Source organism: Drosophila arizonae, chromosome 3, assembly GCF_054131065.1.
Source record: "Drosophila arizonae isolate 15081-1271.41 chromosome 3, UAZ_ARI_1.0, whole genome shotgun sequence".
NCBI classification, from domain to species: Eukaryota; Metazoa; Arthropoda; class Insecta; order Diptera; family Drosophilidae; genus Drosophila; species Drosophila arizonae.
In genome coordinates this window covers 24,154,599-24,182,146 of record NC_142923.1, presented here as the reverse complement: position 1 = coordinate 24,182,146, position 27,548 = coordinate 24,154,599, and the positions used below count along the sequence as shown (strand labels likewise).

The 27,548-nt window shown below is 36.6% G+C and overlaps 1 protein-coding gene and 1 long non-coding RNA gene across 5 annotated transcripts in view; one reads left to right on the top strand and one right to left on the bottom strand.

Moving 5' to 3' along the window:
- The window catches only part of DIP-theta (Dpr-interacting protein theta), a 70,927-nt gene that overhangs the window by 20,353 nt on the left and 23,026 nt on the right, over nt 1–27,548 (top strand). Inside the window, exons 1-5 of one of the 3 annotated variants that reach the window (XM_089465991.1) lie at nt 6,265–6,296; nt 10,102–10,176; nt 22,745–22,842; nt 24,210–24,355; nt 26,137–26,198. In XM_089465991.1, the coding sequence (XP_089322117.1) occupies nt 10,107–10,176; nt 22,745–22,842; nt 24,210–24,355; nt 26,137–26,198 (376 nt within the window). In that variant the 5' untranslated portion in view covers nt 6,265–6,296; nt 10,102–10,106. Of the gene's footprint in view, nt 1–6,264; nt 6,297–10,101; nt 10,177–22,744; nt 22,843–24,209; nt 24,356–26,136; nt 26,199–27,548 lie in introns of those variants that run through there. The other 2 variants (XM_089465992.1, XM_089465990.1) reach the window with 2 other exon arrangements.
- LOC149269930 (uncharacterized) overlaps nt 21,559–27,548 on the bottom strand; it is a 40,446-nt gene continuing 34,456 nt past the window's right edge. For both annotated transcript variants that reach the window (XR_016269521.1, XR_016269520.1), the window contains one exon: nt 21,559–21,768. This is a non-coding gene — a long non-coding RNA (uncharacterized LOC149269930). The remainder of the gene's footprint in view (nt 21,769–27,548) is intronic.

The following is a 27,548-nucleotide window of genomic DNA, read 5'->3' as shown; positions in this document are numbered from 1 at the left end:
ATTTCATTTTGCATACTTGTGTCGTGACATTACAAAGGGTATATGCTGGCAGTAGTTGCAGGGTATATATGCAGTCGACAAAGAGCTGAAACTGCTGGCATTTTTGTATACCCTAGAAAAACATTGATATTGTCGACAATGTCGTTATCGAAAGCTAAACATCGATGCTCGAAAACTGAACATGGATGTCTGATGAAAAATTGATACAGTCGAGTCCCGATAATTCCAAATGGCAAAGGAATCACTTTTTTTCGATTTACACAGCAATCCAAATTATCGAGAATTATCGAGAACGAATATTTTTCAAAGGGATAAAATTTTTCCGATTTATCGCGATTTAGGATTTAGCGGGGTACAACTGATAGCGACTCAACTGTATTTTCATTACAACGTTGATATTGTTGTGCTCAACATCGATAGTCATCGAAAAGCGATCAGTATAGAGGATCGATAAGCATCGAAAATCGATTTTCAGCGAGCATCCCTATGCGGAACCGATTGAAAATGGGAAATTAAGTATAATGGAAATCTATGTAATAAGATGAGGCAAGCAAGGTAGACACTAAGTATATATATTGTATATATATGTATTAATCAGGTTAACGATCTGAATCGATTAAACCCTGTCCGACTGTCTATTCTTATGAACGCCAAAATGTCGCAACATAAATTTTTCATCAATATTCGTGTATACCTCTTAAAGTACAAGTTGATAATAAATTTTTATCGATAATAATCGTTAGTTTCTCTTCGTTTTTAGGCGTAGTTTGAGTATAGTTAGAGCTAGAAATTTTTTTAACACTATGAAGATATTAATCTGATCTCTAACTGCATACAGTTGGAGTTTACATACATAATATGTGCATCGATAATAATCGATAGAGTTAGTTTTTTAAGCATATGCGGTATGGGGAATTTAATCCGCTCTTCAATTGTATTCAGCTTGCGTTTATATATTTTATAAGTATATTTTCATTTCTTTTATTATCAAATACATAATAATCTAGACTATATTTGTTATGCTTATTTGCTTGCTTTATAGGGCATTCAAGTGTCGACTATTGCCTGTGCTGCTCTCTTGCATCTTGTTGCGCTTTTTGGCTCTTGCCTCTTGGCGATGTTTGTTTTTCAGCATCATTTTACGTTAGCTTCGTTTGTTTGTGTCTTGTTTGAAGTCGCCTTTGTAGTTCTCCATTACAGAGACAGAAGTAGATAGAAAGAGAGAGAGAGAGAGAGAGAGAGATAGAGAGAGAGGGAAATTTAATTTAGCTTGAGACCTAGCACTTTGCATTTGACCTATGCCCTGGGCAGCTGGCAAATGGCAACTGGCAACTGGCAGCTCGCAGCTGGCAGCGGGTGGCACAAATTTTTGTTTGGTAATGAAAACTGTAGCATTGGTAAATAACCGAAAAATAAATGCGACAGGCAAACACACACATACACACACACACACAGACAAGCAGACATACACGCAACTCAATTAGCAAAAGTTTTATGGGCCGCACTTTGACTTCCGGCTGAATGCGATATGATACAGTTATTCGAGTGTCGCCTGACCTACCCCTTGACCCCTTGACACTTGACACAGTGCATTGGCAACAGCTTCAGCTGCACTGAATTCGAATTTCAACATTAAATTTGACTCGGCTAATTTGGAAACTCGTCTTTGGCCATTTGGTTGAGCGGAGTCTTGGGATTCTTTTCGTACACGCAACAAAGTTGATATTTTGCCACCTCTCACTCCCTCCCTCTCTATCTATCACACTCCAACAATCTCTGCTCACGTACGCAACTCGAAGTTTTATAATCATCAGCCAAGTTTGCTGACCAAGTTGCATGAGCAAAGTTGGCCCAAATGCACCTTGAGGTGTGCAGCCAGTGCTTAAACTGCCAAAGAAACCAAAATTCCCTATAGGTCAAATGAAAAAGATTCACTAGAGTTGATGGATATGAATGAAGTCAATTATAAACTAAAATCCATTATTACATTATGAAGGTAAAGTGGGCAAGTAGAGCTTCCGACAAGAGTTAAAGTAGTTAAAGTATTATTGAAAAACATCTGACGGGATGGCTTGTATAAATTATAAATAAATTTTAGATCTTCAGTCAATAATGAACAATCAAGATAAAACTATTTAAATTAAACTACATAGTATTACTAATTGTAGTACTGTATTTAGCACTGATATTAAATACCGATAGTCTTATAGCTAACTATCGACAGCTGGCCATGTGCCATCGATAATAAAACGAGAACAGCTTTAGCAGAGTAGTAAAGCCTAGAAAACAATCTTAAGTAGAGTCCAACGAAGGCTAAAAGCATAGCTATGTTAACATTTAAAGCGAATATTAACATAAAGCCTACTACGGTATATAGATTAATGGGTGTGTAGCAGTCCAGACGTGGGTGTTGGTCTAGTATTTGTCTACAGAATGGCTACAGAATAGAAATGGAACAGTCTTCAGTATGATCAAATGGTTCAAAGTCCAATATAGCTGCAAGTTTTCAAACAGACTTAAAGTTGTTAACAGATTTAAAGACAGCGCAGTCGCCTTAACAGAACTGTTAAGCATTTTATTTTTCACGCACCGTTTCACTGTTAAATGACTATCACTCAATCGTGCTCTGTTGGCGAACTTAACCGAAAATATGAAATTCACTCGCTCTCGCTCTGAGCAAAAGCTCTTTTCCTTTTTAAGGTTCTGTTGAGCAGCTTGATTTGAGCTATTCGTTTGACGCTCTTTTGACGAATATCGTTTGGAGAGAGATACGATTAAAGCTCGCACAATGGGACTTAATAAGTAAGGAAATACATGCACATGTGCTCAAATAGTCTATGCAAACGGTCCTCACATTCACACACACATGCACACACCGAATTCACGTAGGCTATCGATGTGTTGAGCAAGCTTAACCTACGCGTAAATAAGAGACTCTTTGCTTCATTTCACTCAACCAACCGGTGTCTTAACGATCCTGAGTGAGCTCATTGAAGAGCCGACATTTATTTAATAGTAATGTTATATGCACGTACATATAACTATACGATCATTTTACAATTTAAGTATTTAAACTGCGACTATATCCAGCAAGTTTATTTTAAGGATACTTTCCCAGTCCTTCTGATAAAAATTGTTTGTGGAAAACTGACCCTTTTTTGTTATTCCTTTTTTTTGTTTTATGTAAAAATGCTGAAGGTTTCTTTAAATGAAAGGCCATTCTCTGGATAAGCTTAAACAGTTGTAAATATATTATTAGCTCCGTCCCAGAAGAGAGCCCTTGATTTGCCTTCCAAAAATAATGATACCTCTTTTTATTTCATTTATTTGTGCTTTATATTTTATTACCGAGTGTCGAGAATTTATTTACCGCCTCCAGAAATTTACTCCTCTTTAATTCTTTTTTCGCTGTTCATTTTAAAGACTTTGAGAATTGATTTAGTACGAAAGCCAATTTGTTTCGATTAATTACGAAACCTCCAGCTTCTATAAATCTATAAATAAGAGAATGGAAGCCAAACAAAGAAGAACAAAGGAAATAATATTAGCCACGCATGGGCGAGGCGTGGCAGCAGGATAATGCATAAAACACATCTCAAATGTCATTTGGAGTGAGTTGAAGCAGGAATTTCCCAGAAACGATTGTTATCTGATTAAAAAGAATAATATAATAATTAGGCTGCCGCTCTCTATGCAATTCTTCTCATGCGATGAAAGCTTTTGGGAATGACAGATAGAGTAGAGACAAAGGACAGTAGAGGTTTCTTTAATTTTATTTTTTGTTATTTTATTTAGAACTTTTGCTTTTTCTATAATGTAATTTTCTTTAATTAAGCTAAGAATACTTTTAAAGTATTTTCGTAACGTATATAAGAGGAAGAAGAAACTTCGAGCTTCATATCTACGAAATTCTTCAATTATCAAATTTATTTGTTTTTTTTTTTTTTTAATTATTTAATGTTTTTATTTGACGCCTCTCTATGCAATTCTCAAATATTTTATATATTGTGCAACTTTGAGCTATACCTATGTATTTCTCCAATTATCAAATTTATTTTATTTATTTCATTTTATACAATTATTTAATGTTTCTATTCGACGCCTCTCTAGGCAATTCTCAAATATTTGATATACGTATTTTATATATTATACAACTCAGGGCTCCTTTATATATGCTGTCCCTTTCTACGATTCTCTAGCTTAAATATTTGTTGTTTTGCTATGCAATTGTCAATTTCTAAGATATTCAGCACCTCCCTCTGCGCTTCTCATGTTATTCAATGGCCAAAAAGTTAACTTCCGCCTTCTCAAACCAGACAAAACGTTCACTGCGGAATGTAAAATGGCAAAGCGGGCATAATTCAGGCTCATTTTAAGCAGCTGTCGAAGGGCGGGCCAATCGCTATCATTAGCCAAGTAAACAAACAGAGCAAAGCAACAACAAAACTCAAGGCAAATTGTCGACAAATTTGAGCAACTTTTAGGCAATTGTTGACACCGTTAAGACTTGCCTCTATATCCGGCGCGCTAAGCAGCAGTTTCTCTCTGTCTCTCCGCCCGTCTGGCTAATAAATCATTGAGACTTGACACGAAAATTGGCTTAAATGCGTTAGCATTATGGCCAAAATCAACAGTCCAGACTAGAGCAGCCCTAAGCCAGAGCCTGTGGGAGTGAGTGAGATCTGCGGATGTCTGTCGCAGCAGGTGCGTCGCTTCTCAAAGCTGGCGCCACAGGATGTGCGTAAATTAATATGCTCGTGTACTTAGAAAAAGAAAAAAAAAAAAAAAAAGAAAGAACAGTAAAGAAGAAAAGCGAAAGAAGTAGAAGCAGATAGTAGAAGGAAATTCGCAGCTTCACAGTTTTTCCCAGGAATTCTTTATTGTTTTTGTTGCATAATTTCTGCCCAGCGTCGTATATATTCATTTGTGTTTCAGCTCACTCACTCCCTCTCACTCGGTCTCTCCCTCTCTCTCTCTCTCTCTTAAAGTTTTTGGTACATTCAATGGGCTGTGAATGAGAATTTAAAGCATCTTTCTTGGCGCATTGCCGCGGGAAAAATGGCATAATAAATAAATCTACTTTGAATTAGCGCCATTTACTTTACATTTATTTTTGCCGCCGTGCAATTTATGACGCCCAACGTTTCGAAGATACTTTTTTATTTTGATTTTGATTTTTTTTTATTATATACTGTTCGCGCTTTGTTGTTGCTGCCACGATTTCGGCGCGTGCTTTTTGGCTAATGAAGTTTTGAGGTTTCGGCCCACTGAGCCTGTCCCCGAAAGGTGAGTGCAATCAAGTGGTAAACAGAAATAGCTCAATTTGAAATATGTTCATAAGCTCTTGTGGGCTTAATGATAGGGAAATGACAGATGAGCAGCGGGGCAGAGGAGCAGCAGCAGCAGCAGTAGCTTTTCGAACACACCGACATGAGGCAAATTGTTATTGAACTTGTACCCTAAAAGCATTTACTTTTAATTATTTATGAATCACAATTTTCTTGCTCAGATTGAGTAACAATTCGTGTCTCCTCTTCATAAAATGTTTCAGGTGTTTATGTATCAAGTGAATGGCATAGGCATGGGTTAATGAGCGTAATGCTTTTTAATTTAATTTCTGTATATTCCTCTGTAGCTCTCTTTATAATATGTATGTGTAGAGAGAGATCGATTAGATCAAACCATACAAAGAGAGAGAGCTGAAGGTCTCCTTTTCATTTAAGGTAATGCAAATAAACGCATTACTCTCTTACAGAGTAATTTAACAGTGACTCTGTTAGTCTTTTTCAGTTTTATTAAATACAATAACAAACTCGGACAAGCTTAAATGCCCATAAGCCACTTACACTTACACTCGCACTCTCAACATCAATAACAGAGCAACTGCAATAGGAGCGCAAGAGTGTAAATGACAACTACCGCAATGTCATTAGAACTAAAATGAGATCAAACTAGCGAGAGCGTATCAGAGTAACAGTGTTACACTGTTAACATCAGCTGCACTGCCCACCTGAAACAGACAACTTCAGCAAGAGCGAGATGGACTGTATATGGTGGCAGTTAAAAAGTCACTTACACTGTTACACTCTCTCAACTTCAAGAACATTCGCTCTCTTGTTACGCCTCGCTACCACTACACTCACTCAACAGCAAATGTATGCTAGGCAAGTTTGACTCTACAAAAATGCAGCTCAATCAGCTCTGATCTTCTCTCGTTTGATTAGCATACACATAGTCAGTTGCTTTTGAGCTTTCGCTGTGATCGGTCTTGTTACGCGTTAGCCACTTTTCGGTGCGTAAGTAATACGTGCCAAGAGACATATATTTATACATTCATGTATATTTGTATGTGTGTCGTGTATATCGTCTAATATTATCCAGTTTCAAATACCGTTGATTTTCTTATTGCTCTTTTTGTGCTGTTCTTTTTGGCTGTTATTTTTTCAACTTTTTGCGTCTGGCACATCCAACAAAAAATATGTTTGATGTTTGTGGCGGCAATTGCCTTGGGTGCACATACATCTTGACGGGCTTATAAGCTGTTATAAGCAACAGAGAAAGAAAAATTCACAGCAAATGTAAAAAAAAAAGTATAACGTTAAATATAATATAACGTAATATAACGTTAAAATATTATTCGAATCCATATATGTATATGTATATAATAGAATATTTGTATCTCTCATTGTCGAAGAGAAAGAAGAGAGTAAGAGAAGTGTAAATTGGTTTGCCGCTAACTTAAATTTGTTGTTTGTCTGTATATGTATATATGTATATGTATATATAGTGAGTGAGGCAAATTAGCAAAAGCTTTGCATTCAGCTTAGAGCTCGAAACTTCTCTTTACTGTTATGCATATATATAAAACTATTAGAAGATAAATCACAGAATATTAAAGTCAAAGTCAAAAAATATTTAAGTCTTATTATATTTAAAAATATAGAGCGTGAACTTTTTACTTATTTCTTTTGTTCCATTTTTTCGTTTTTTCTCAATTTCTTTCCAACTAAATTCATTATTGCTGCAGTTGTTTAATTTTTTAGTAGCTGTAAACTTTGAATAAAATGCATATATAATTCGAATGCGCTTTAATATATTGCTTCATAGTCTAAGCAAAACATTGACTTGCCCACCGTTTTTTAGTTGTATAAATTTAATGTAATTCGACTTTTGAAAGGCACAGAAACTACCAGCAAAAGTTTACTTTGCTACATTTACATACCAAACTCTCTCTCCCTCTCTTTCTCTCACTCTTGCTCTATCTCCTTCGTCCGTCTCGCTCTGTGGGTGCCACATGCCTCGTCTATCCAAAGCGATTGCTATTGATTTTTAGCGGCATTTACTTGGCCACCTTGGCATATATTTCGCCTAGTTTTTCGGCACGATGACAGCCAGCAAAAAAAAAGGAATAGTAGATGAAAATAAAATAAATAAAAAAAAAATATATTATTTATTTATAAGCGCAAAGACCTTGGACTCTAAACGATGCGTGCAGACACACTGTCAATAGAGCAAATGAATTGGAATTTGCCTAAAAAAAGAAATTGTCATAAAAAAATGTATGAAATGAAAAGAAAGGCAAGGACACAAATAATGCGAAATAAGAAATGCGCAATGAATGAATGAAGGAAAAGCCAGTGAGATGAAGCAAATTTTCAATTAATTTTCATGCTCAACAATTTGGCACTCTTGGCGTTTTAATAAACGCCAAACACATGCTAACTGCTAGTTGTTGTTGTTGTTGCAGTTATAGTTGTAATTGTTGTTGTTCTTGTTGTTGTTGCAGCGAAGCTGCCGAAATGACTTTGTGCAAATGTCACAGCTGGCTGACAAAAGGCAAATACAGTTTGTGGCTCTTGCCGCAACGCACAAAACTATGCAATAAATTCGAATTCAGTGCAGAGTTAGGGGTGGGGGAGGCGGCAGGGCTGGAGTAGAGGATAAGGCCATTCAGATTCGGGCTGCCAAACATCAAAGGCAACGGCAGCAGCAGCAACAACAACAACAACAACAACAATTCGCTAGGCAACAGCTTTGCTGTCGAGTCGCTGCCTCAGCTCCAGCCGGCTTGTAATATTTTGTATTGCATAGTTGCATGTATGTATGTATGTATGTCTCTGTGTGTGTGCCAAAAATGTTGCAAGTGAATTGCACGTGCCACCTCACAGAGCGACTCGCTGCTCCTTGCAGCAACTTTTCTTCAAAAAGTTTCCATTTTCTTTGTGTTTTCTTTCTGTACGCTCACATTCTGCGCTCTGCTTGGCATGACGTGATTTAGCAGCCGGGCAGAGTCGACGTGACCGTGAAATGGGGCAGCAGCTCATCAAATAAATATAGATCCAGCCTAGAGTAGTTGCCAGAGCCATAGCCACTTCAGATGCTGAATAGACATCTCTGACAAGGCTGAGCTCAGACGGGAGAGATTATGTCGAGGTAGTCCACGGTTAGGCGGGACCTGCCCAGAATTTAGTGGCCGGAAATTTAGTCAAAATTTAAGAAGTAAAATTATTTTGAAAAGCCTCCTAAAACTGTAAATTCTCTAAAAAAAAAAGTTTAATTTTATGTCTGTAATATATTATGATTTACATTGCTTATCCGCAGGATAACTATCCTTTCACCTTCTCACCTTGTATATCATTTCAGTTTTATTTCGCAATAAATTTTCCATTGGTCTCTCTTTTATTATATGCAAAGCTTCAAATGAAACAAAGAGAAGCCCACTTACAGGGTATATTTGACCTTTAGTGCTATAGTCAATTTTCGTTTAATTTCAATGAGAGGCCCCCTTACAGGGTATACTCTAGTCGTACCTGTTTTTACTTTCCGTTTCCAATTACTTTTTCACATATTTATCAATTGTTAATTATTGCATACAAACTCTTTGACCCAGGGACGGTAATGGGTATCTGTTAGTCATGAATTCAGCCTCTATTATTCTCATTTAAAATCATCTCTTTATTCAAAAGTCTTTAATCATATGGCAGCTAACTACAGGGTATCTTCTGGTCGTATATGCATTCACATTCTAACAAGCATGATTTAGAAGAGACTTTACAAAATATGTATGAACTCATTGCAAAACGTTTAGTATACGGTATTTGCTAGTCATGCATTCACCTTTATTAATTAATACGTATTTTGATTATTAATTAATATTTATTATCAGTAATTATTATAGTCATTTGATTACCGTATAAGCATTGACATAACACAGGTAGAGGGTATCATCAACCAGGCCAAATTTTGTTCACATTTTTTACTCAATGACCAACAATTATGCTTAAATACAAAGCATTTGCTGAGATGCCCCCGTACAGGGTGTCTGCTAGTCGCGCATACCCACTTTGCTATCAACCATCAAATCCGCTTTGCAATTATCAATGAATCTCATTCAGTCAACAGAATCGTGATGTTGTATATCCAGTTAATATCGATAAATTTTCCTTACCCTATGTAAGCAATTAGCTTTGTTTCGGTGTACCGTTAGCGTAATGCCATTACAATAATAATGGCTAATAAAAATACTAATCATTTAACGCAAATTCAAATCCAAATCCAATTGGCAGCGCATGAGCGTAAATCCATTTGCACATTTCGCCGTTTCGCAGCATTTACTAAATATTTGATGAGGCATCGTTGCCAGTTACCTGTTAGCTGCCACGCCCCTCTGGTGCCTCCCCCTATGGGACTGGCAGCTGCTGCACAAAAGTCAAATTGTGCAGTTGTTGCAGAACTTCATTTCGCGGTTGCTGAAAATTACAGCAAGCTGCTCGTAAAGAAGGCGCCGAGCCAAATGCGCTAAAATATTGGAAAAATGTACGAGGCGAACAGCCACGCCCACTACCTAACTATGTGGCGGGCTGTGTGCGTGTGTGTGTGTGTGTGCGGGTTGTTTTTTTGGTGGTTGCTGTGCAACCTGTTTATCTGCGCATATTGATGGCAAGTGCTCAATGCTTAAACCACAAATTGAATTTCCGCCAGAGCAAAGCGAACTCAAATTAACTACGTAATATCTGTAAAATGTGAAATGTAAAACGTAACTCTTTAACACTCACTCACTTACACTCTATCTATCTCTCTCTCTCTCTCTCTCTTTTAAAGCGGAAATGCAAAATCATGAGGAGCTGCTGGAAGATATACGCGAGGACACCGTTGTCAACGTGATACCCGAGAAAGGTAAGATAACATTCCCGCAATCCACATTCCTCTTGGCAAGCTCAGTCCTCCTCCCCAACACTCCCCTCATGCTCAGACTGCCAATTCAATTGCAGTTATTTCAATTTCCCTATATGTAAAGGATGGCAGGAAATTTATTCGAGTATTTGCTTAAGTTAGTGTAATATTTTCAGGAATTTTACAAGAAATTAAAAAAAATAAATAAAAATAAAATAAAATAAAATAATAATAATAAAAATAAATAGAAATAAATAAATGGAAGGCTCAATATTTTCTAATATTTATATTATTTGTTAAATATATATAAATATGTGAAACTAATTTAAATTCAAATTTAGAGATATGTACATATATGCTATATATATTTTTTAAATATTAATTAAATTATATTTATGTATTAATATTAATTAAATTATATATACAACTATTAAATATTAGAAATCTTAAAGCATTCAGTTTTAATAATACGTCAATTGCATATGTATATACAGTAACGAGACTAAATAAACTAGAATGACAACTGTTAACAGAAATATGTTAATAACATAGCTACTCTCTGAGAAGTAGTCTCTTTCATTACTTTGTTCTACAACTCACTATATTTTTTTACTTTACGGAATCACACGAGACTTTTTCTTCATTTTAATTCGTTAAACTCATCAGCCAGCCTCCACGTCAACATTTTTACTTTAATTTTCCGATACATCACCAGTAAATTAAGATAAGCAAGGGGTCCCAGAACTTTGTTATTAATTTTTATTTTATATTAATTATTTTCAATTATTTTTCTCCGTATCTCTTTCAGTTTTCTCGTTAGAGCATACACTATTCGGTATACTGCAACTCATCCTTCAGTCGCGTGTTTCGCGTTTCTTGCGCCAAGCATCACGTGCTCACTTCCCATTTCTGGCCTTCACTTTCCATTCACCGTTAGGCGGCATTAAGTCCGACGCGATTCGGTGTCTGTCTTCAGTTGCTGCGCTGCGCAGCGCTGTCGCTGCTGCTGCTGCTGCTGCTGTTGTCGCAGCATTTTTTCTCGCTTTTAAATTTTATTTATTGTAAATTGTATTTGAAACGTGCTGAGGTTCCATTTCTGCCTAAACACCCCAACCCCAGCCTCAGCCCCAGCCCCAGCCCCAGTTCCAGTTCAAGCGCTAAACTTCGAGCGAAAAAAAAAAAATAATAATAAATGCTGAAGCTAAATCTGTCCTTGGTTGGTAAATGTATTTGTGTATGTGTGTTGCGTGTGTGTATGTGTGTGTGTCGTGCAACTTAATAGAGTTGTTTAGCATTTAAATAGCGCCATTTGCCGCCTGTTCCTGTTGTTGTTGTGCTTATTAAGTTGAAATGCCGAGCCGAGTCAAGTCGAGTCGAGTCGCGTTGAGTTGACTTAATAAAGTGAGCTTAAAGTTGAACGAGAGTGTGCGAGCGGAAATGCGCCTAGTTGGCTTATAAATGCCTTGAGAATGCGGCCTAAAATCCACTCAGCGATAAGCCAAAGTGGTTGCATAATTGTGTTTTATAACAAACGAAAATAATAATAATATGAGCTGTGTGTGAGGCGAGTTGCCAAAAGAAAACGAAACAGGGATATTTGCATTAAATATTATTTAACATTTGAAATAATTTTTTTTTTTTTTTTTTAGATTAACAAAAGCAAGATTTATCTGTTAAAAAAAAGGGAATAATGAACACAAATTACAATTTTTATATTTATTTTTATTTTTATTTGTATTATTATTATAATAAGTTTAAGGCAAATGTTTACATTCACATGTATCAGGAAAATATATTTATTCTAGTTTTAAAAAATGTATATTAAAGCTATATATATATGAATAATAAAAAATATTTTATTATTATTTTAATTTTTTAATATCTCTTTATATATATGTATATGATTTTTTATTTTATTTTTTTAATGTTTTTAAACCAATTTTTATTGAACTGTCTATTACCATTAATATATTAAAAAAGCAGATTCAGACTAAATACCACTTTAATATGCAAAAGTATGAGAGCTTAATACCATTTAATAGAGATTACAGCTAAATTTATAACTATTTATTATATTTACACTTAATTGACTTAAATTTTGTTAATGAATATCATCTGTTACAATGCGACACGATATATCGATAAACGTGTGTACCATATCTAGCTGATAGGTACCACCTCTAAGTAAGTTAGTCACAAATAAACCTTTGCTACGAAAGCACACAAGCGCGGCATTTTATTATTTCTATATTTCAAACATAGATAACTTCCAGCAACTCGGATAGAGAAGAGTCTCCATCCAACAGGTTATGGGCCCAGTTGCAGATCTATGTATTTGAAATATAGTGTTTGTTTTTAGTTATGAACTATTAACATTGGTGTGACTCAGGACTAATTGATAATAAGCTATGAGCGGGATTTATCAAATAGAAAAGTTGGACGAAGGCAATTATGACACTTGGCGCGTGCAAATGCGAAGTGTGTTGGTACACCAGGAGCTATGGAGTGTAGCATCAGGTGAAGTGCTACCAACGGATGCCCCGGCGAATGTGAATCGGCAGGCCACAGATGAGAAGGCGCTGGCAGTGATCACATTGAGTGTGAAGGCTTCACAATTGGGCTATTTAAAGGATTGCAAGACGTCGTCCGAGGCATGGAATCGGTTGCAAGATGTCCATCAGCCGACTGGAGCAACACGTAAGGTTCAGCTCTACAAGAAATTGCTTTTCAAGCGCATGGAGCAAGGGCAAAGCATTTCAAGTTATATAAATGAATTCATGGGAATTCTGGATGCCCTTGGGACAGTAGGAATTGAGCTATGCGACGAATTGCGCAGTATTATTTTGCTGTCGAGTCTTCCAGAAAGTTTCGAAAATTTCGTTGTCGCCATTGAGACGCGCGACAGTCTGCCGGCCTTCGACGCTCTATGCATCAAAGTGAAGGAGGAGAGCGAGCGGAGGGAGAACGCAGAAGAAAAGAACGAATGCGAAAAAGCATATAGTGCAACTTACAAGCCAGCCGCGCAGAGAGCGCAAAAGCAGAAAAACAAAAATGTGGTGTGTTTCAAGTGTGGCGAGCGCGGGCATATGAAGGCTGAGTGTAAGAAAGAGAGCGCATGTGAGAAAAAGGCAGTAAGAAGAGAGAACAAGCAGTGCAGTTTATTTAATGCGTTGAGCGCAGATCATTTGAAAAAGAGTATGTGGTGTTTGGATAGTGGCGCAACAAGCCACATGTGTTGTGATAAAAGGTTATTCACAAAGTTTGAAAAACACACAGAAATGATCAGTCTGGCTGACTCTGGTCTGCTGAGAGCAGAGGGAAGAGGAGAAATAAAGCTAGAGACGGAATTATGCACGTTGCTGTTAAAAGATGTTCTCTATGTGCCGAAAATGAACGGCAATTTTTTCTCAGTGAGCAGCGCTGTGAAATATGATTGCTTTATTACGTTTGGGCAAACGTATGCAAAAGTAATGCAAAAGGGTGATTGCATTGTGAAAGCAAATAAAGTTGGCGACTTGTACATGTTTCAAGGAAAGCTAAATGGCTGTAATTCTGCGGTCAAGGCAGATGGTGTGCTATGGCATAAACAATATGGCCATTTGAATGTAAATAGCTTGAAAGACCTGATCAAGAAAGGAATGGTGCGCGGTATTGAAAATATGGTTTTCAATGATAACATGAATTGTAAAACTTGCATGCTATGCAAAATTCATGTGCAGCCATTTCCGGATGCAACTGCCAATAGAGCACAAGGCATATTGGAGTTGGTTCATGCAGATGTGTGCGGGCCTTTTAGCACACAGTCTCTGGCTGGATCGAGGTACTTCTTAACTTTTATTGATGACAAGTCAAGGCGTATCTTCGTATATTTCCTTCGGAGGAAGGATGAAGTCTTCAAGAAGTTCGTCGAGTTCAAAACGTTGGTTGAACGGCAAACAGGCAAGCGTCTCAAATGTATCCGGAGCGACAAGGGAGGTGAATTCGTCAATAAGCCGTTTGATGAATACCTGAAGAGTCAAGGGATTGAGAGGCAGCTGGCAGTAGCATACACTCCACAGCAAAATGGCGTAACTGAGAGAGCAAACCGCACTCTGGTGGAGATGTCAAGATGTATGTTGACGCAATCAGGATTTGGTGAATCTTTGTGGGCCGAAGCAGTCAACACAGCCGTATATATACGAAATCGATCGCCAACCAGTGCTTTAGGCAGTATGACGCCTATGGAAGCGTGGACTGGTAAGAAACCTTTTGTCGGTCATCTAAAAACGTTTGGTTCAATTGCAGTGGCTTTGGACAAGGGTCCAAGAAAGAGCAAACTGCAACCAAAAGGCAAGGAATACCGGATGGTTGGGTATTCGGTAGCAAGCAAGGGCTATCGTTTGTACGACCCAATAACTCACCAGGTGGTTGAGAGGCGAGATGTTCTTTTCGACGAGACTCAAGACGACGACGATTCATTTGTATGTGTGTTGCCAATTTCGAATGCTACCAGTCAGCGTGGTAGCGGGAATGATGACTCTGGCAGCAGTGGACGCAGCAGCGATCGGGACAGCAGCCATGGGCGCAGCAGCGATCGAGAGAGTAGCGTTGGACACAGCAGCGATCGGGACAGCAGCCATGGGCGCAGCAGCGATCGAGAGAGTAGCGTTGGACACAGCAGCGATCGGGAGAGCAGCGTTGGACGCAGGTGCGATCGAGACAGCAGCCATGGGCGTAGCAGCGACAAAGACAAAGTTAGCGTGGACGAATCTGTAAATGTTCCTCGCATTGGTCCTGGCAGACCAAGGCTGATTCGAACCGGCAAGCCAGGCCGACCTCGAAAGCAGCACAACGTACTTGGGGCTCTAGTAGCCAGCGACGTAAAGGTTCCATCATCCTATGAGGAGGCGATGAAGAGTGCTCATGCATCAGATTGGTGCAATGCAATGAAACGGGAATATGACGCACTGATGGCCAACCGGACATGGCAATTGGCAGATTTGCCGAAAGGACAGCGAGCTGTTGGCTGTAAATGGGTATACAGTCTGAAGCGTGACAAAGATGGTCAAGTAGACAGATTTAAGGCACGATTGGTGGCAAAAGGTTGCTCCCAGCAGTATGGCATAAACTATGCAGAAACTTTTTCTCCAGTATGCAGACTAGAGAGCGTGCGATTCATCTTTGCACTGGCAGCGAAATTAAGATTGTACGTACACCAAATGGATGTATGCACGGCATACCTCAACAGCGACCTGAGCGATACAGTGTACATGAAGCAACCACAAGGGTACATTGATCGGGCTCAACCAGATAAGGCTTTATTGCTGAAGAAGGCGATATATGGATTGAAACAATCAGGAAGGGAGTGGAGCACAAAACTAAATGATGTCCTGATTGGTTTGGGTTTCGTGGCCTGCGAAAACGAGCCCTGTCTCTACCAACATATAGGGAAGGATAATTTGTCTTTAATCCTGGTATATGTTGATGATTTACTGATAGCATGTCAATCCAAAGAGGACCTGGTCAGCATCAAATCGGCGATTTCGAATTCATTTGAATGTGTCGATAAAGGCGTGCCTGAATTGTTCTTGGGCATGGAGGTGATGCGTGAAGATGAGCTTGGGCCTATCACCATAGGCCATTCGCAATACATCAAGGGATTATTGCAAACTCGTGGTCCTAAATAAGCATATTGATATTGGATATCATTTTGTGCGTCAAGTAGTTGACGAGGATCAAATTAACTTAAAGTATGCTTGTACAACAGATATGATTGCGGATATCATGACAAAGAATCTTTGTGAGAACAAGCATGTTAAATTTACTGAAATGTTAAATTTGAAATGGATTATGTAAACTGAATTTGTAATCATGATCGCATTGAGGAAGGGTGTTAATGAATATCATCTGTTACAATGCGACACGATATATCGATAAACGTGTGTACCATATCTAGCTGATAGGTACCACCTCTAAGTAAGTTAGTCACAAATAAACCTTTGCTACGAAAGCACACAAGCGCGGCATTTTATTATTTCTATATTTCAAACATAGATAACTTCCAGCAACTCGGATAGAGAAGAGTCTCCATCCAACAAATTTAAATGCATTTACTATTTTTCAAAATTGTTATAGTTAATTAATTGACTAAAATCTACTTTGCTGAGCTTGTCCCATATCTCAATTAGCTCAAAGTAATTAATATTAATTTTAATGAATGTATATGAATATATATATATTATAAAGCGTTTCATTCACAGAGTTTAAAACGAAGCTTGATAAGGAGTCTTCTCTGCTTTATGAAATATTCGTATATATACTGAAATATTCATGTATTTGGTTGAATAAATAAAATTCTTGCAATGAAATGAATAGAATTAAATTTAACTTAAATTATTTTCTGGAATATGAATATTCCTGATTAAATATTTTGCTGAATACGTCAAATGCATTCAGTGTGTTTATTAATTAACTGAATACAAAATTAATTTAACATAAATTATATTTGAAAAGTTTTTTAGCTAATATTACTTTAATTTTTTGGCAGTTTACATTTTTGGCGAATTCTAAATTTTCTGCTGCGAATATAATTTGAATCTATTTTTAATTAAATAAATTCTTTTTATTAATGTTTTATATTCCAAAAAATATATATTTTAATATATGTATATATTTTCTTCCGTAAGAATAATTGAGAAGGAAGAGCATAAAATTGGTATGGTACAATTTGTATACATACATATAATTTTTATTACATTGCCTTTACATTACTTTAATCCAGATTAATCCCAACACGTTATTATCGACATAATGTGCTCTAGTGATAGACAAGATTACACTTACCAATATGCCCCTCAAAAAGAAAAAAAAAAAAACAAAAAAAAGTAAGACCAGGCCTCGCAAAGCTTAACCCAAATGCTTTGCTATTTACTTTGAAAGACTTAGCAGTTAAGCCACTTCACAATACACACACTCACACATAACGTACACACACACACATATACACCTACACATAAACTGAGTTTACTCATAGGATGAGCACAAAGAACCACAACAAATAGGCACACCCTTGGGTTAGCTTAAAAACGATTTGCTTTATTCGCATATATCATAAGCATTATGCTAAGCACAGAGGGGCAGAGTGAAGAGTGAGCGGAGAGGGGGACTGTGTGCATGAGGATGTGCAATAAATCCACTCAACGCACAAGACATATGCACATTAAATCCTAATTTCATGTGCCCATAAATCCACTAAACAATCACACCCAAAGCTGCCCGGAATGATGTGCCAGAGCAAAATATGTAACGAATTTGGCGAATTTGCACATATTTACACACGAACGCGCCGAAAAGTATGCCATAAAAATACACGCAACGGGTGGGAGTGAACGATAGGGAGAGAGGGAGAACGAGAGAGGAGAGAGAAGAAGCCAGAGGCAGAGACTGAGGCGACCAGGCTGGCACATATCAATATAAACGAAGCCAAATCAAATGAGTTGGCAAAAGGCAACAACAGAAAACCCAAAACGAAAGAGGAGGAGGAAGACACACACTGAGTTTGAGCGCAAGCGAGACAGTGATATAATAAGCCAGTTGGGACAGACACACACACACACACACACACACACATATTCGCAGGACAGTCTGTGGCAAATTTTTATTGACGCGACAGTAGCTGGATATTCAAGCCTTATTAACAGTCACCGTGTAGAGCGCAGCCATTCGTGGCACTTGCTGTGTCCCTCCTTTGTGCCATTATTATTATCTAGTGGAGCATACTTGAGCGCAACGATTAGCAAACAGAATAACCGAAGCTTGAATGCTCTAGCTCTAGCTAGTGAATACAATGGCTTTACAAACTTTTCGCCTACTTTCAATGGGGACAAGTTCATAAAACCGATTTCGAGGCTGCTTTTTTATCAGCTCTTTAACTGTTGAGTCACAATTTTGATGGAGATAGGTGTGAAGTTGAAAGGCTTTGCCGCATTGGTGCATTAAAAAGTTACGCAATGCTTTTAGAGAGTTTCGCACAGTGCTGTTTAACATATTTGCAAAATGTTAAAATTGTGGCAGGGCAGCTCTATATTCTTACATTCTCTGTAAATGATCTCTTGACTGCATATTAACAGTGGTATTTAATTTAGAATTGTATATGGAATTCATTTTTGTTATATATATATATATAGATTTCTTTTTTTTCTTTTTATGTTTGTTTTTTACTTATTTTTATTATTATTATTATTATTATTTTTTTTTTTTTTTAGTTATTTTTATAGCATTTTCAGATGTCGATTAGAAAGTGTTAAGGGATTCAATATCACCTCAAGATTTATAATTATAATTAACTGAAACTGAATCCTTTAATGTTTCATCAAGTAGTAAATATTTTTTAACTTTTTTGTTTAATTAAATTAAATTAAAATTAAAAATTTTAATTAAATTAAATTTGCATATTCTGTAAGTACCCAAGAGCTGAATGTTAAAAAGGCTTAGTATATATTAAGATGGTTGGGGGTTTTCTATTGTTTTTAGAAAGGTTTCTTAATGCTATTTAATTAACCTTGTGCCTAATTTAAATCTTAAGGAGGCTAGTTAATGTTTAGCCCTCTGATATGGCAGCTTTCTAGCGAGCAGGTTAACATAGTTGGCTGATTAAGGCTTATGCCATTAACAGTGAATGTAAATTATTTTATAAGGAAAAAGTAGGATCGGTTTTTAATTATTTCAGCTTCAATATAATTTTATCTTATAAAATCTCTTATATATTTATGTTTATTTAAATTACAATTTTATATAAAATATTTTCAATTTTTTCCCTCGCTACCTTTATACGCCAATGAAAGTACCTGAATCAAGGATTAGTGTATACTAAATGATGCTGAACGCGATATTTAGACAGAGATTAGTCGGCAATCCGCAACATGACAAGACGCAAAGCACATATACAAACAGACAAACAACTTAACAACACACAAAGTTGGTGTTGCTGTTTGTGTTGCCGTAGTTGTTGTTGTTCTCAGTGTCGGGCACACTTTCATACTTTTGCACTGTTTACCCCTTGCAAGTGAGATTTACAGCCACATCAATACACAAAAAAAAAAAAAAAAAAAAAACAAAATGATAAACTCAAATTCTCACACTGCTCGTCTCGTCTCGTCTCGTTTCGTCTCATCTCCAACGACTGTGATGTGGCTCTCTCTTTGCTTATCACATTGTTTACGCATTTTGAGTACAAGATTGTTATGTGTTGATTTGCTTTAACTGACGCGTGCCCCGCATATAAGAAAACATTCCCCAGCCGACGGCTCCTTTGCGCTTCCTTTGTTTTTTTTTTTTTTTTTTTTGTTTGTGTGTCGTTCTTGTTTTCATAACATTCACGGGGGCGTATACGTAACGCCAACATTGTTGAGGTCCTCTTGGCATGTCAACGACACGAAAACACACACAAAAACCAGCCGACAATTGAGTAGGTTGTGTGTGTGTGTGTGGGCACACGTTTAAAGGCTGTCACTCAAAACCACAAATCTGTTGCATACTTGCGGGCGCGCCTTTAAAGTCAACCCGCGCATTTGAGCGCTTCGCTGGGCATTCGAGCACTGAAGCATTGATTGACTGCGCAAAAGCTGGAAGTAGACTGAGAACTGAAAATGCTTTCTAGGAAGAGCCCACCAAAAAAATATATATATATTGGCCTTATCACTTGTTATCCACAAAATGTTATTGTGTCGTTTGTTTATTATTATTATTTTATTTATATTTTTTATGGGTTGTCAAGCTGAATTTTACTGCGTACTTATTTGCATAATATTTGTATTAATATATATACTTCTAAATGTAAATATTCTCGGTAATAAGTTACTCAATAAGTTCAATAAGTACAATAGAAAGTATTGTACAGTTTTCTTGGGAATATCTATATATATAGTTTTTTTTTTTTTCAGTTAAATATCTATATGTGTATATTAATCATTAAGAATATTTGTTGATAAGAATTCACATTTTGTAAGGCCAAATTACCTGATGGACTATTAATTTGCTCGACGTCTGTGGCAAGACTCTGATTGATCATTTATAGGAGTACCCTATTCTGCGGAAAATCGTTAGTTGGCTCAATAGATTTATAGTTGAAAGAGGTTTTTATTATGTAAAAAGATTACGATCTGTCTATCTTCACATGCCTCTAACGTTCTCCCAGCTCATCGGCTTTATCATGCTAAATGGGCTCTCATTTAAAAGCATATAGTATAACACATCACACTTTTCTTCTTTATCACATTTATAAGTAATATAGCCACACATATTTACATATTGTTTATATATTTAAATTCATCTACTTATTATGTTATATTTAATATTATTATTTTCATATTTCAATTCAGTAAAATGAACTTATTAGTCTTGAATAAAATTCAGATAGTAAATATAGCAGTCGATATTTTATATATTTATATAACCTTAAGCATTAAGTTATATATTTCATGGCGTATTTTATGTTTTTCAGCAAAATTAGGTTTTCAGTTGACCAACATATCCTTGGCTTTAGCCATGCCATAGATATAGTCCTGATGAACCAATATGCTCATGTTCGTGCAATATGAGCAGCAAAATGATCAAATGATTATGTATGATTTTTCTTTCAGCTGCCCCATGCCCCTTTTCTAGCAATGGTTCATAGTTGACTCACATATATCTTTGGTCTTCCTATACCTCTGATATAGTCCTAAAGAACCTAATAGGTCTAAATCATTGCGAAATGCGCATTGAAATGGCCCAATTATGTTTGATATCATTTTCAGCTGGGTTTCCTGGGATTTTTTTATATATAAGGTTTGAATTTCCGTTGATCATAACCGAAAAGTATTTGATATGGTTGCTTAACAGAGCGCTGTACATTTACATTACAGAGAAAAAAACACTCCGCATAGCCTCACGTAGCCGTTAAAACTCAATTTTGAACGTAAATAAGACGTAAGTACCAGGCGAACAGAAATAGGCAGTAGGGCCAAAAATGTTAGTTAACAGTGCACTGTTAATCAACTGTTAACTTAACATTACATTAACAGAACTATGTTAACTTAACAGTGGAATAACAGAATTATGTTAACTTAACAGTGGTCTAACAGAATTCTGTTAACTTAACAGTGGTCTAACAGAATTCTGTTAACTTAACATTTTTCTGTTAGTGTACTGTTAATTAACATTTTTCACCCTGCTAATCATTTCTGTTCGCCTGGTAATTCTGCTGCATTTTTAGTAAAAATTTGTCATTTTCCTTCTATCGGCTAAAACGGTCGCCCCCTAAAGTATGCAACGAATTTATGTAATGCGTTTAATTTTCACCGTTGATATTTAAACAAAAATTCCCTGTAAAGTAGAACCTTTTGAAATTAATAAATGCGGTTCTTTAGTTTATTCCATTTTTATTTTATTGCACATAATTTTCGCTATATCTAACAGCATTTTGGATTATTTATATAAATATTACAATTATTTGGATGCGTTTAATTTATTATATCTAATTGGATATATCTATATACATATTTATGAATTGTTTGCGTATGATCGCGGGGAAATATGCCGTTTCAGCCTTGTGGTTTTCTGACATTGGGGTGCCACCTGAAAATATATATTTAAATAAGGTGATAAATAGGTTCTAGCAAGTGTAATTGCATTAGTCGATAGTGTCCGACATACATAAAATGAGCTCTGCATTGTTGTTCTTCTGTAGACGTTTGTAAATTTTAATGATCATTTTATCATTTGATCATTTATTTTGTTTATTTATTACAAAAGCTAACAGCAAATTTCAAATGTCGAATTTGTGATATTCTGATGAATATGATTTGATCGCTCTTAACAGAAATATTAAGAATTGTATGGGAAATATAAAAAATATATATATTAAATAAATATAATAATATAATATATATTAAAATATAATAATATAAATGCAAACACATTTTTAAACACGAAATGGGAGCTTTGGTTTTTTTTAGATAGTGTAGGTAGCTTTCTCGCTTTCTGTTTTCCTGTGTCTCTTCTCTTACTCTCTGTCTCTTCCTCTCTCTCATTGTCGCTCTTTCTCACACTAACTCGTCAACGCTGTCCCTCTCTCTCCGTCTTCTCTCTAGTTCTATTTTATTATATTTATAGAATTATATATATTTCAGTATGCACTTACAATATTAGCAGATTTTTGTTATTTATATATTAGCAGAGTTTTTTACTATTTATATATAAATTGTTAGTTAATTAATTAATAACTATCGAATCACTCTCACAGTTAAATTAGTTGCTGTTAGTCGCATTATCGAAGAATCGAGGCTCTTAGCTTGAGTGTTCAGATTAAGTTAAGCTCCCCTATTCTAAGATAAGTTGAACTCAATGATTTCATCACAATTGGAAAATCATCATAATATATCAATATTTATGGACTTTCAGTTGAATCTAATGAAAGGTATATACAGAGGTTTCAAAACTCGAATACGGGAAACACTCTGATATGTACCTTGTTTTAGATTAGACCGATTCAGTGCGCACTCCAATTGCTAAAGTTAACCCGATTCCCTTCATTTCTCATTTCAATTTGCAGATTTGCCCAAGTTTGGAGAACTCCTGCAGAACGTCACCGTGCCGGTTGGTCGTGAGGCTGTGCTTCAGTGTGTCGTTGACAATTTGCAAACGTATAAGGTAAGTCGACTCCTCGAATGGGCGTTTAGAGGGCGTGTCCCATGATAGTTTGGCAATCCGTTAGCAATTAGATGGGCCCGGTGCTCGGCTAGGTGTTACTCCTAATGGAAATTTGCCGGCGGCGCTGTCATTTCAAACAGTTTACACTTCATCAAATAAAACGTGGCATAGTTTCACTTTGCGTGTGTGTAGGTGGGTGTTTCTCTGCCTCACTCTCTCTCTCTCTCTCTCTCTCTCTCTCTCTCTCTCTCTCTCTCTCTGCCTCTCTCTCTCCCACTTTGTGTGCGTGTCGTCTCGTTAAACGCATAATGCGTGCGCCATTTGCATTGACCCTTTTTCGTTAGGGTTTTCCGTTCAGTTCCAGTTACCTTTCACTCCCCGGCAAACGAAGCACGTTTCAAGCCCCTTGGGCGTCACTTTGATTTCGTGACCGACCCTGGCAGAGGCCACCAGAAAAAAAAGCAGAGGAGCACAAAATGTTGCTCAATGAATTGCCGAAAAACGAAAATAGCAAACGGCTGGCCACAAATTTTTGTTAGTCAGCTCTTAGGCCCATTCCCAATGAAGGTAGCAAATGGACCTGGCCAAGGCACACGCAACAAATTGATAATCTTACGGCTTGGCCTGCCGCCCGATGATGATGATATCGTTGGCCAGCAGCCCATTCTCCAATGGTGAATGTGATACTTATTATGTTGGTAATTCGAAATAATGTTGTTTGCCATTGTTCCTAGTCCATCGTCTATCGTCCGTTGTCCGTAGTCCATTGTCCATTCTCTGTTGTCCTTTGTTTGCTGCATTTAAGCGTACAAATTGAAAGCTAGTGAATTGATGTCTTTCATAACAGAGTGCTATATGCAAAAAGACAACAATATCTCTACCTTATAATTTGAGCGCTCTACGAGTACGACGGGACGACCGTCAACGCCATAGACCGGAATACATTTAAATAAAACTCCTAAGTTGTTCGGTTGTCTATGCCCAACTTTAAGTGCTCCAGACTGTATAGTAATTATATGTAAACTATGCAATAAGGAATACTCAAAGCTTGACTTAGTCAATTTTCATTTTCATTTTAAATTTTTATTATTATTATTATTATTATTATTTTTTTAAATTTAAAATGGCACAACTTAAAGCTAAAACATTTATTACATCAGAGCCCCACACTCTCATTAGCCAAAGCGTTGGCCGCCTTTCGGCGACATTTTTGGTGTCTTTGGGCTAATAAATGAGCTTGGGCCACGCTAGCGGTGCATTAACTTTGCACCTAGAGCAAGTCGAGCGTTTTAGTTTCATAATTTTGCACTCACGTATATATCCATATATATGTATATGTATATGTGTATTTATTTCTCTTTGTGCAGATTGCGTGGCTACGTGTCGATACACAGACGATTTTAACGATACAAAATCACGTCATAACCAAAAATCATCGCATGAGCATTACTCACGCCGAGAAACGTGCTTGGATACTGCGTATACGTGATGTCAAGGAGTCCGACAAAGGATGGTACTAAACTAAATTTACACCACTACAAAACTCTATATATATTTCATATCCTTATATGCTAGTTATAAATTATAGATAAAGACGAGCACGGAACCATTTAAAAAGCACGGATATGAAGTTGATTTTATGAGACCAATTTTTTATTTATGTAGAAAATATATTTATGTATTTCTTTTTATTTATATTACCACCGAAAAAAATGTATTAAAAGCGGAAATTAAACATTAAAAATTTCAAAAATATCCTAACATAAATCTTAATCTTTTTTTTTTTTTCTTCTTCTATCTAAAAATTAAATTCTTTGTGCTATGTATTGGATTGTTCTGGAGGGATCGATTAGATAGATTAGCATATATTATTGTATATGTCGGATATTTCTCCGACATATATTTATTTTTTAATATTAATATACTCTGCTTAAGATCTCTAAGATCTGTTGTTGTATTTGAAAAAAGTGATTAACTAAATAAACTATTTTTTTGTTTTTAACTTGTTCTATTAGTTATTAAAAACATAATATTTAATTACTAAATAGAAAAAATATGAAGTTAACTATAAAGAAAAAATGTTTTTATTATGTTTCCTTATGTGTTTATGTTTTTGTTATGTTTTATTATGTTATTGTAATTCAATACATGTACATTTATGTATATTTTGATTAAAGTTAACAATAAGGACAAACACAACTTTTTTGCATTTTTTTTTTTATTTATTTATTTATTTATTTATTTATTTTTTTTTTTTGCCATATTTTCTAAATTTAACTCTACACACAACACAATTTTCTAATTTTTAATTATATTTAAAACTTTTTTGCAAACTGACTTTTTTACACTCTCTTTGATTTTCTTTAAATATTTTCTAAAAATAAATACGGTATTTCATTGAGCAGTTCATTATTTTCGAGATACGCCTTAACTTAATCTAACACGAATTTTATATTGTTATACCCTGAACCCATTTTCAATGGGAAATCAGGGTGTAATGGTTTTGTTGAAATGTATGTAACAGGCAGAAGGAGGCGTGGCAGACCCCACAAAGTATATATATTCTTGATCAGGGCGACGAGCTGAGTTGATTTGGCCCTGTCCGTCTGTCCATCCGTCCGTCTGTCCGTATGTATGAACGCGTCGATTTCAGAAGATATAAGAGCTAGAGACTTCAAATTTGGCATGCATACTCGTGTATACCATAGGCAGTACAAGTTTATCTTATTCGATAACTCATCCGATAACTTTTTTATCAAGAATAATTGAAAAATCGACTTTGTTTTTTTCAGCTTAATTTGAACACTTTTAGACTTGGAGATTTAAAATTTGCAGATTTTGGATACCATGCCCTCTTCGCCCCAATTTAAAAAACGTATTTCAAGTACTAGAGACTAGAGCTTTGGAATGTACAGCCATATTAACCATATGATCACCCCCTAAAAGTTTCATTAAGATTGTCCATCTGCTTAAGAAATTATTCCACAAGTAAATTCTCATACATACAAACAGCATACATACAGTCGAGCAGTCTCGACTAGAGCCTTTTTACTTGTTTTTTTTTTTTTTTTTTTTTTTTTAATTTATTTGCCCATATATTAAACTGCTGCCATTTGCGCTATGCAGCTCGTAGTTTTTATTTACACAGCGTTTTACGATCATGTTTATTTCATATTTATGTTCGCATTTTGCCATAAAACGCTTTCACGCATGCCTTCTTATCGGAGCTCGCTTCGAGTCGAGGCATGGAAACAGCGAAGTTGACTCACATGAAAACTCCTTTACAACCCGCAGGTATATGTGCCAAATAAACACGGATCCGATGAAGAGTCAAGTCGGCTATTTGGATGTTGTCGGTGAGTAAACAAAATGCCTTAGAGGCGTATAATTTACAGTTAGTTGAGTAGCTGAACGGCCAGTTCGTACTCTACTTTCAGTAAGAAGCAAACCACAACAACAACAACGCTCACTCACCCAGCACAATTACACGTACATTAACTTTTTGGGGCGGGTGTGAGGCAGAATTGAATTGTTATTTGTCTGGGCGTTCAGTCGATCAATTGACGCCCACGACTTGTGATAGGTTTTTTATTTTTTTTAATTTTTTTTTTTTAGTTGTTTTGTTTTTGCTCCACAAATTGCGCTAATTGCTCAGCCAAGTGGCGAGTGGAGTCGTTTAGGTGTTCCAATCGAGAGTCGGCAAAGTTGTGCACAACTTTCAACAACCTCACGATTGAGTCTAATTGCTGCGCTTCAAAGGGGCGAACGCTTTGCAAACTATTGGCTAATTGAGTTAGCCGGCTCTTTAAGCCGAGCACAAGGGCGTTTTTTAAAGCGGCCTTACTTTTCACTTAGCCACCACATTAGTTAGACGCCGTCCCTTCGTCTCCTGTGCGCCCGATTGAGACAATGAACACTCGGAAGGCACCTGACCCAGGCCAAAGTGAAAGGTAATGAAACAATTTACATGCTACGTGCTTCCTCGCTCTCTCTCTCTATATTAATGCTTACATATATACATATATATGTGTATGTTCATTTCCATGTCCGTTTCTATGTCCATGTCCGTGTCTGTGTCTGTGTCCGTGTCCGTGTCCATGTCTGTCCATGTGCCCACGTTAATTATTCAGCTGGCGTACAAAAACCTCAGAGGAGACAAGCTCAGCGTCGGATCCCAGACAGATTTTAAATGAATATGCCGCCCCCAAGGCATGGTTAGGTCTCTGGTTGGGTCTCTCTGGCTTGCTTTGCTTGCCGTTTCGTGCCGGGGCTCGCCCCACTCATTTTCAGCCCGAAAACCGCGGCATTTTACTACGGTCGTAAGTAACCACTTTGGTTGATTGTGTTTTCATTGATGTCGAAACACATTATGTGCTGCCTACACAGCGCGAAATTTGTCAGTTCACATAGCAACAGTTACAAACTGTGTCAGCATTTTGCCAGTTTGCTTTTTAGATTTTTTTTTTTTGTCGTTTTTGTTCAGTGCCACAACCGCTTCACACCCAAATGAGCAAAAGTTGGTAAGCAAAACGAGTGGGGCAGCGGCTTTAAAGCAATTCAGCGCTGCCACAGAGAAAAGTGCGCAACTTTATGTAGCGTACTGTTCAGCGCTCTACTGAGCTCTCACAGAACTCAATTGGGGAATTGAACTATGAAGTGCAGATATTGCGGCACGTAATAATAGCTTAATTATTGACGTATTTATA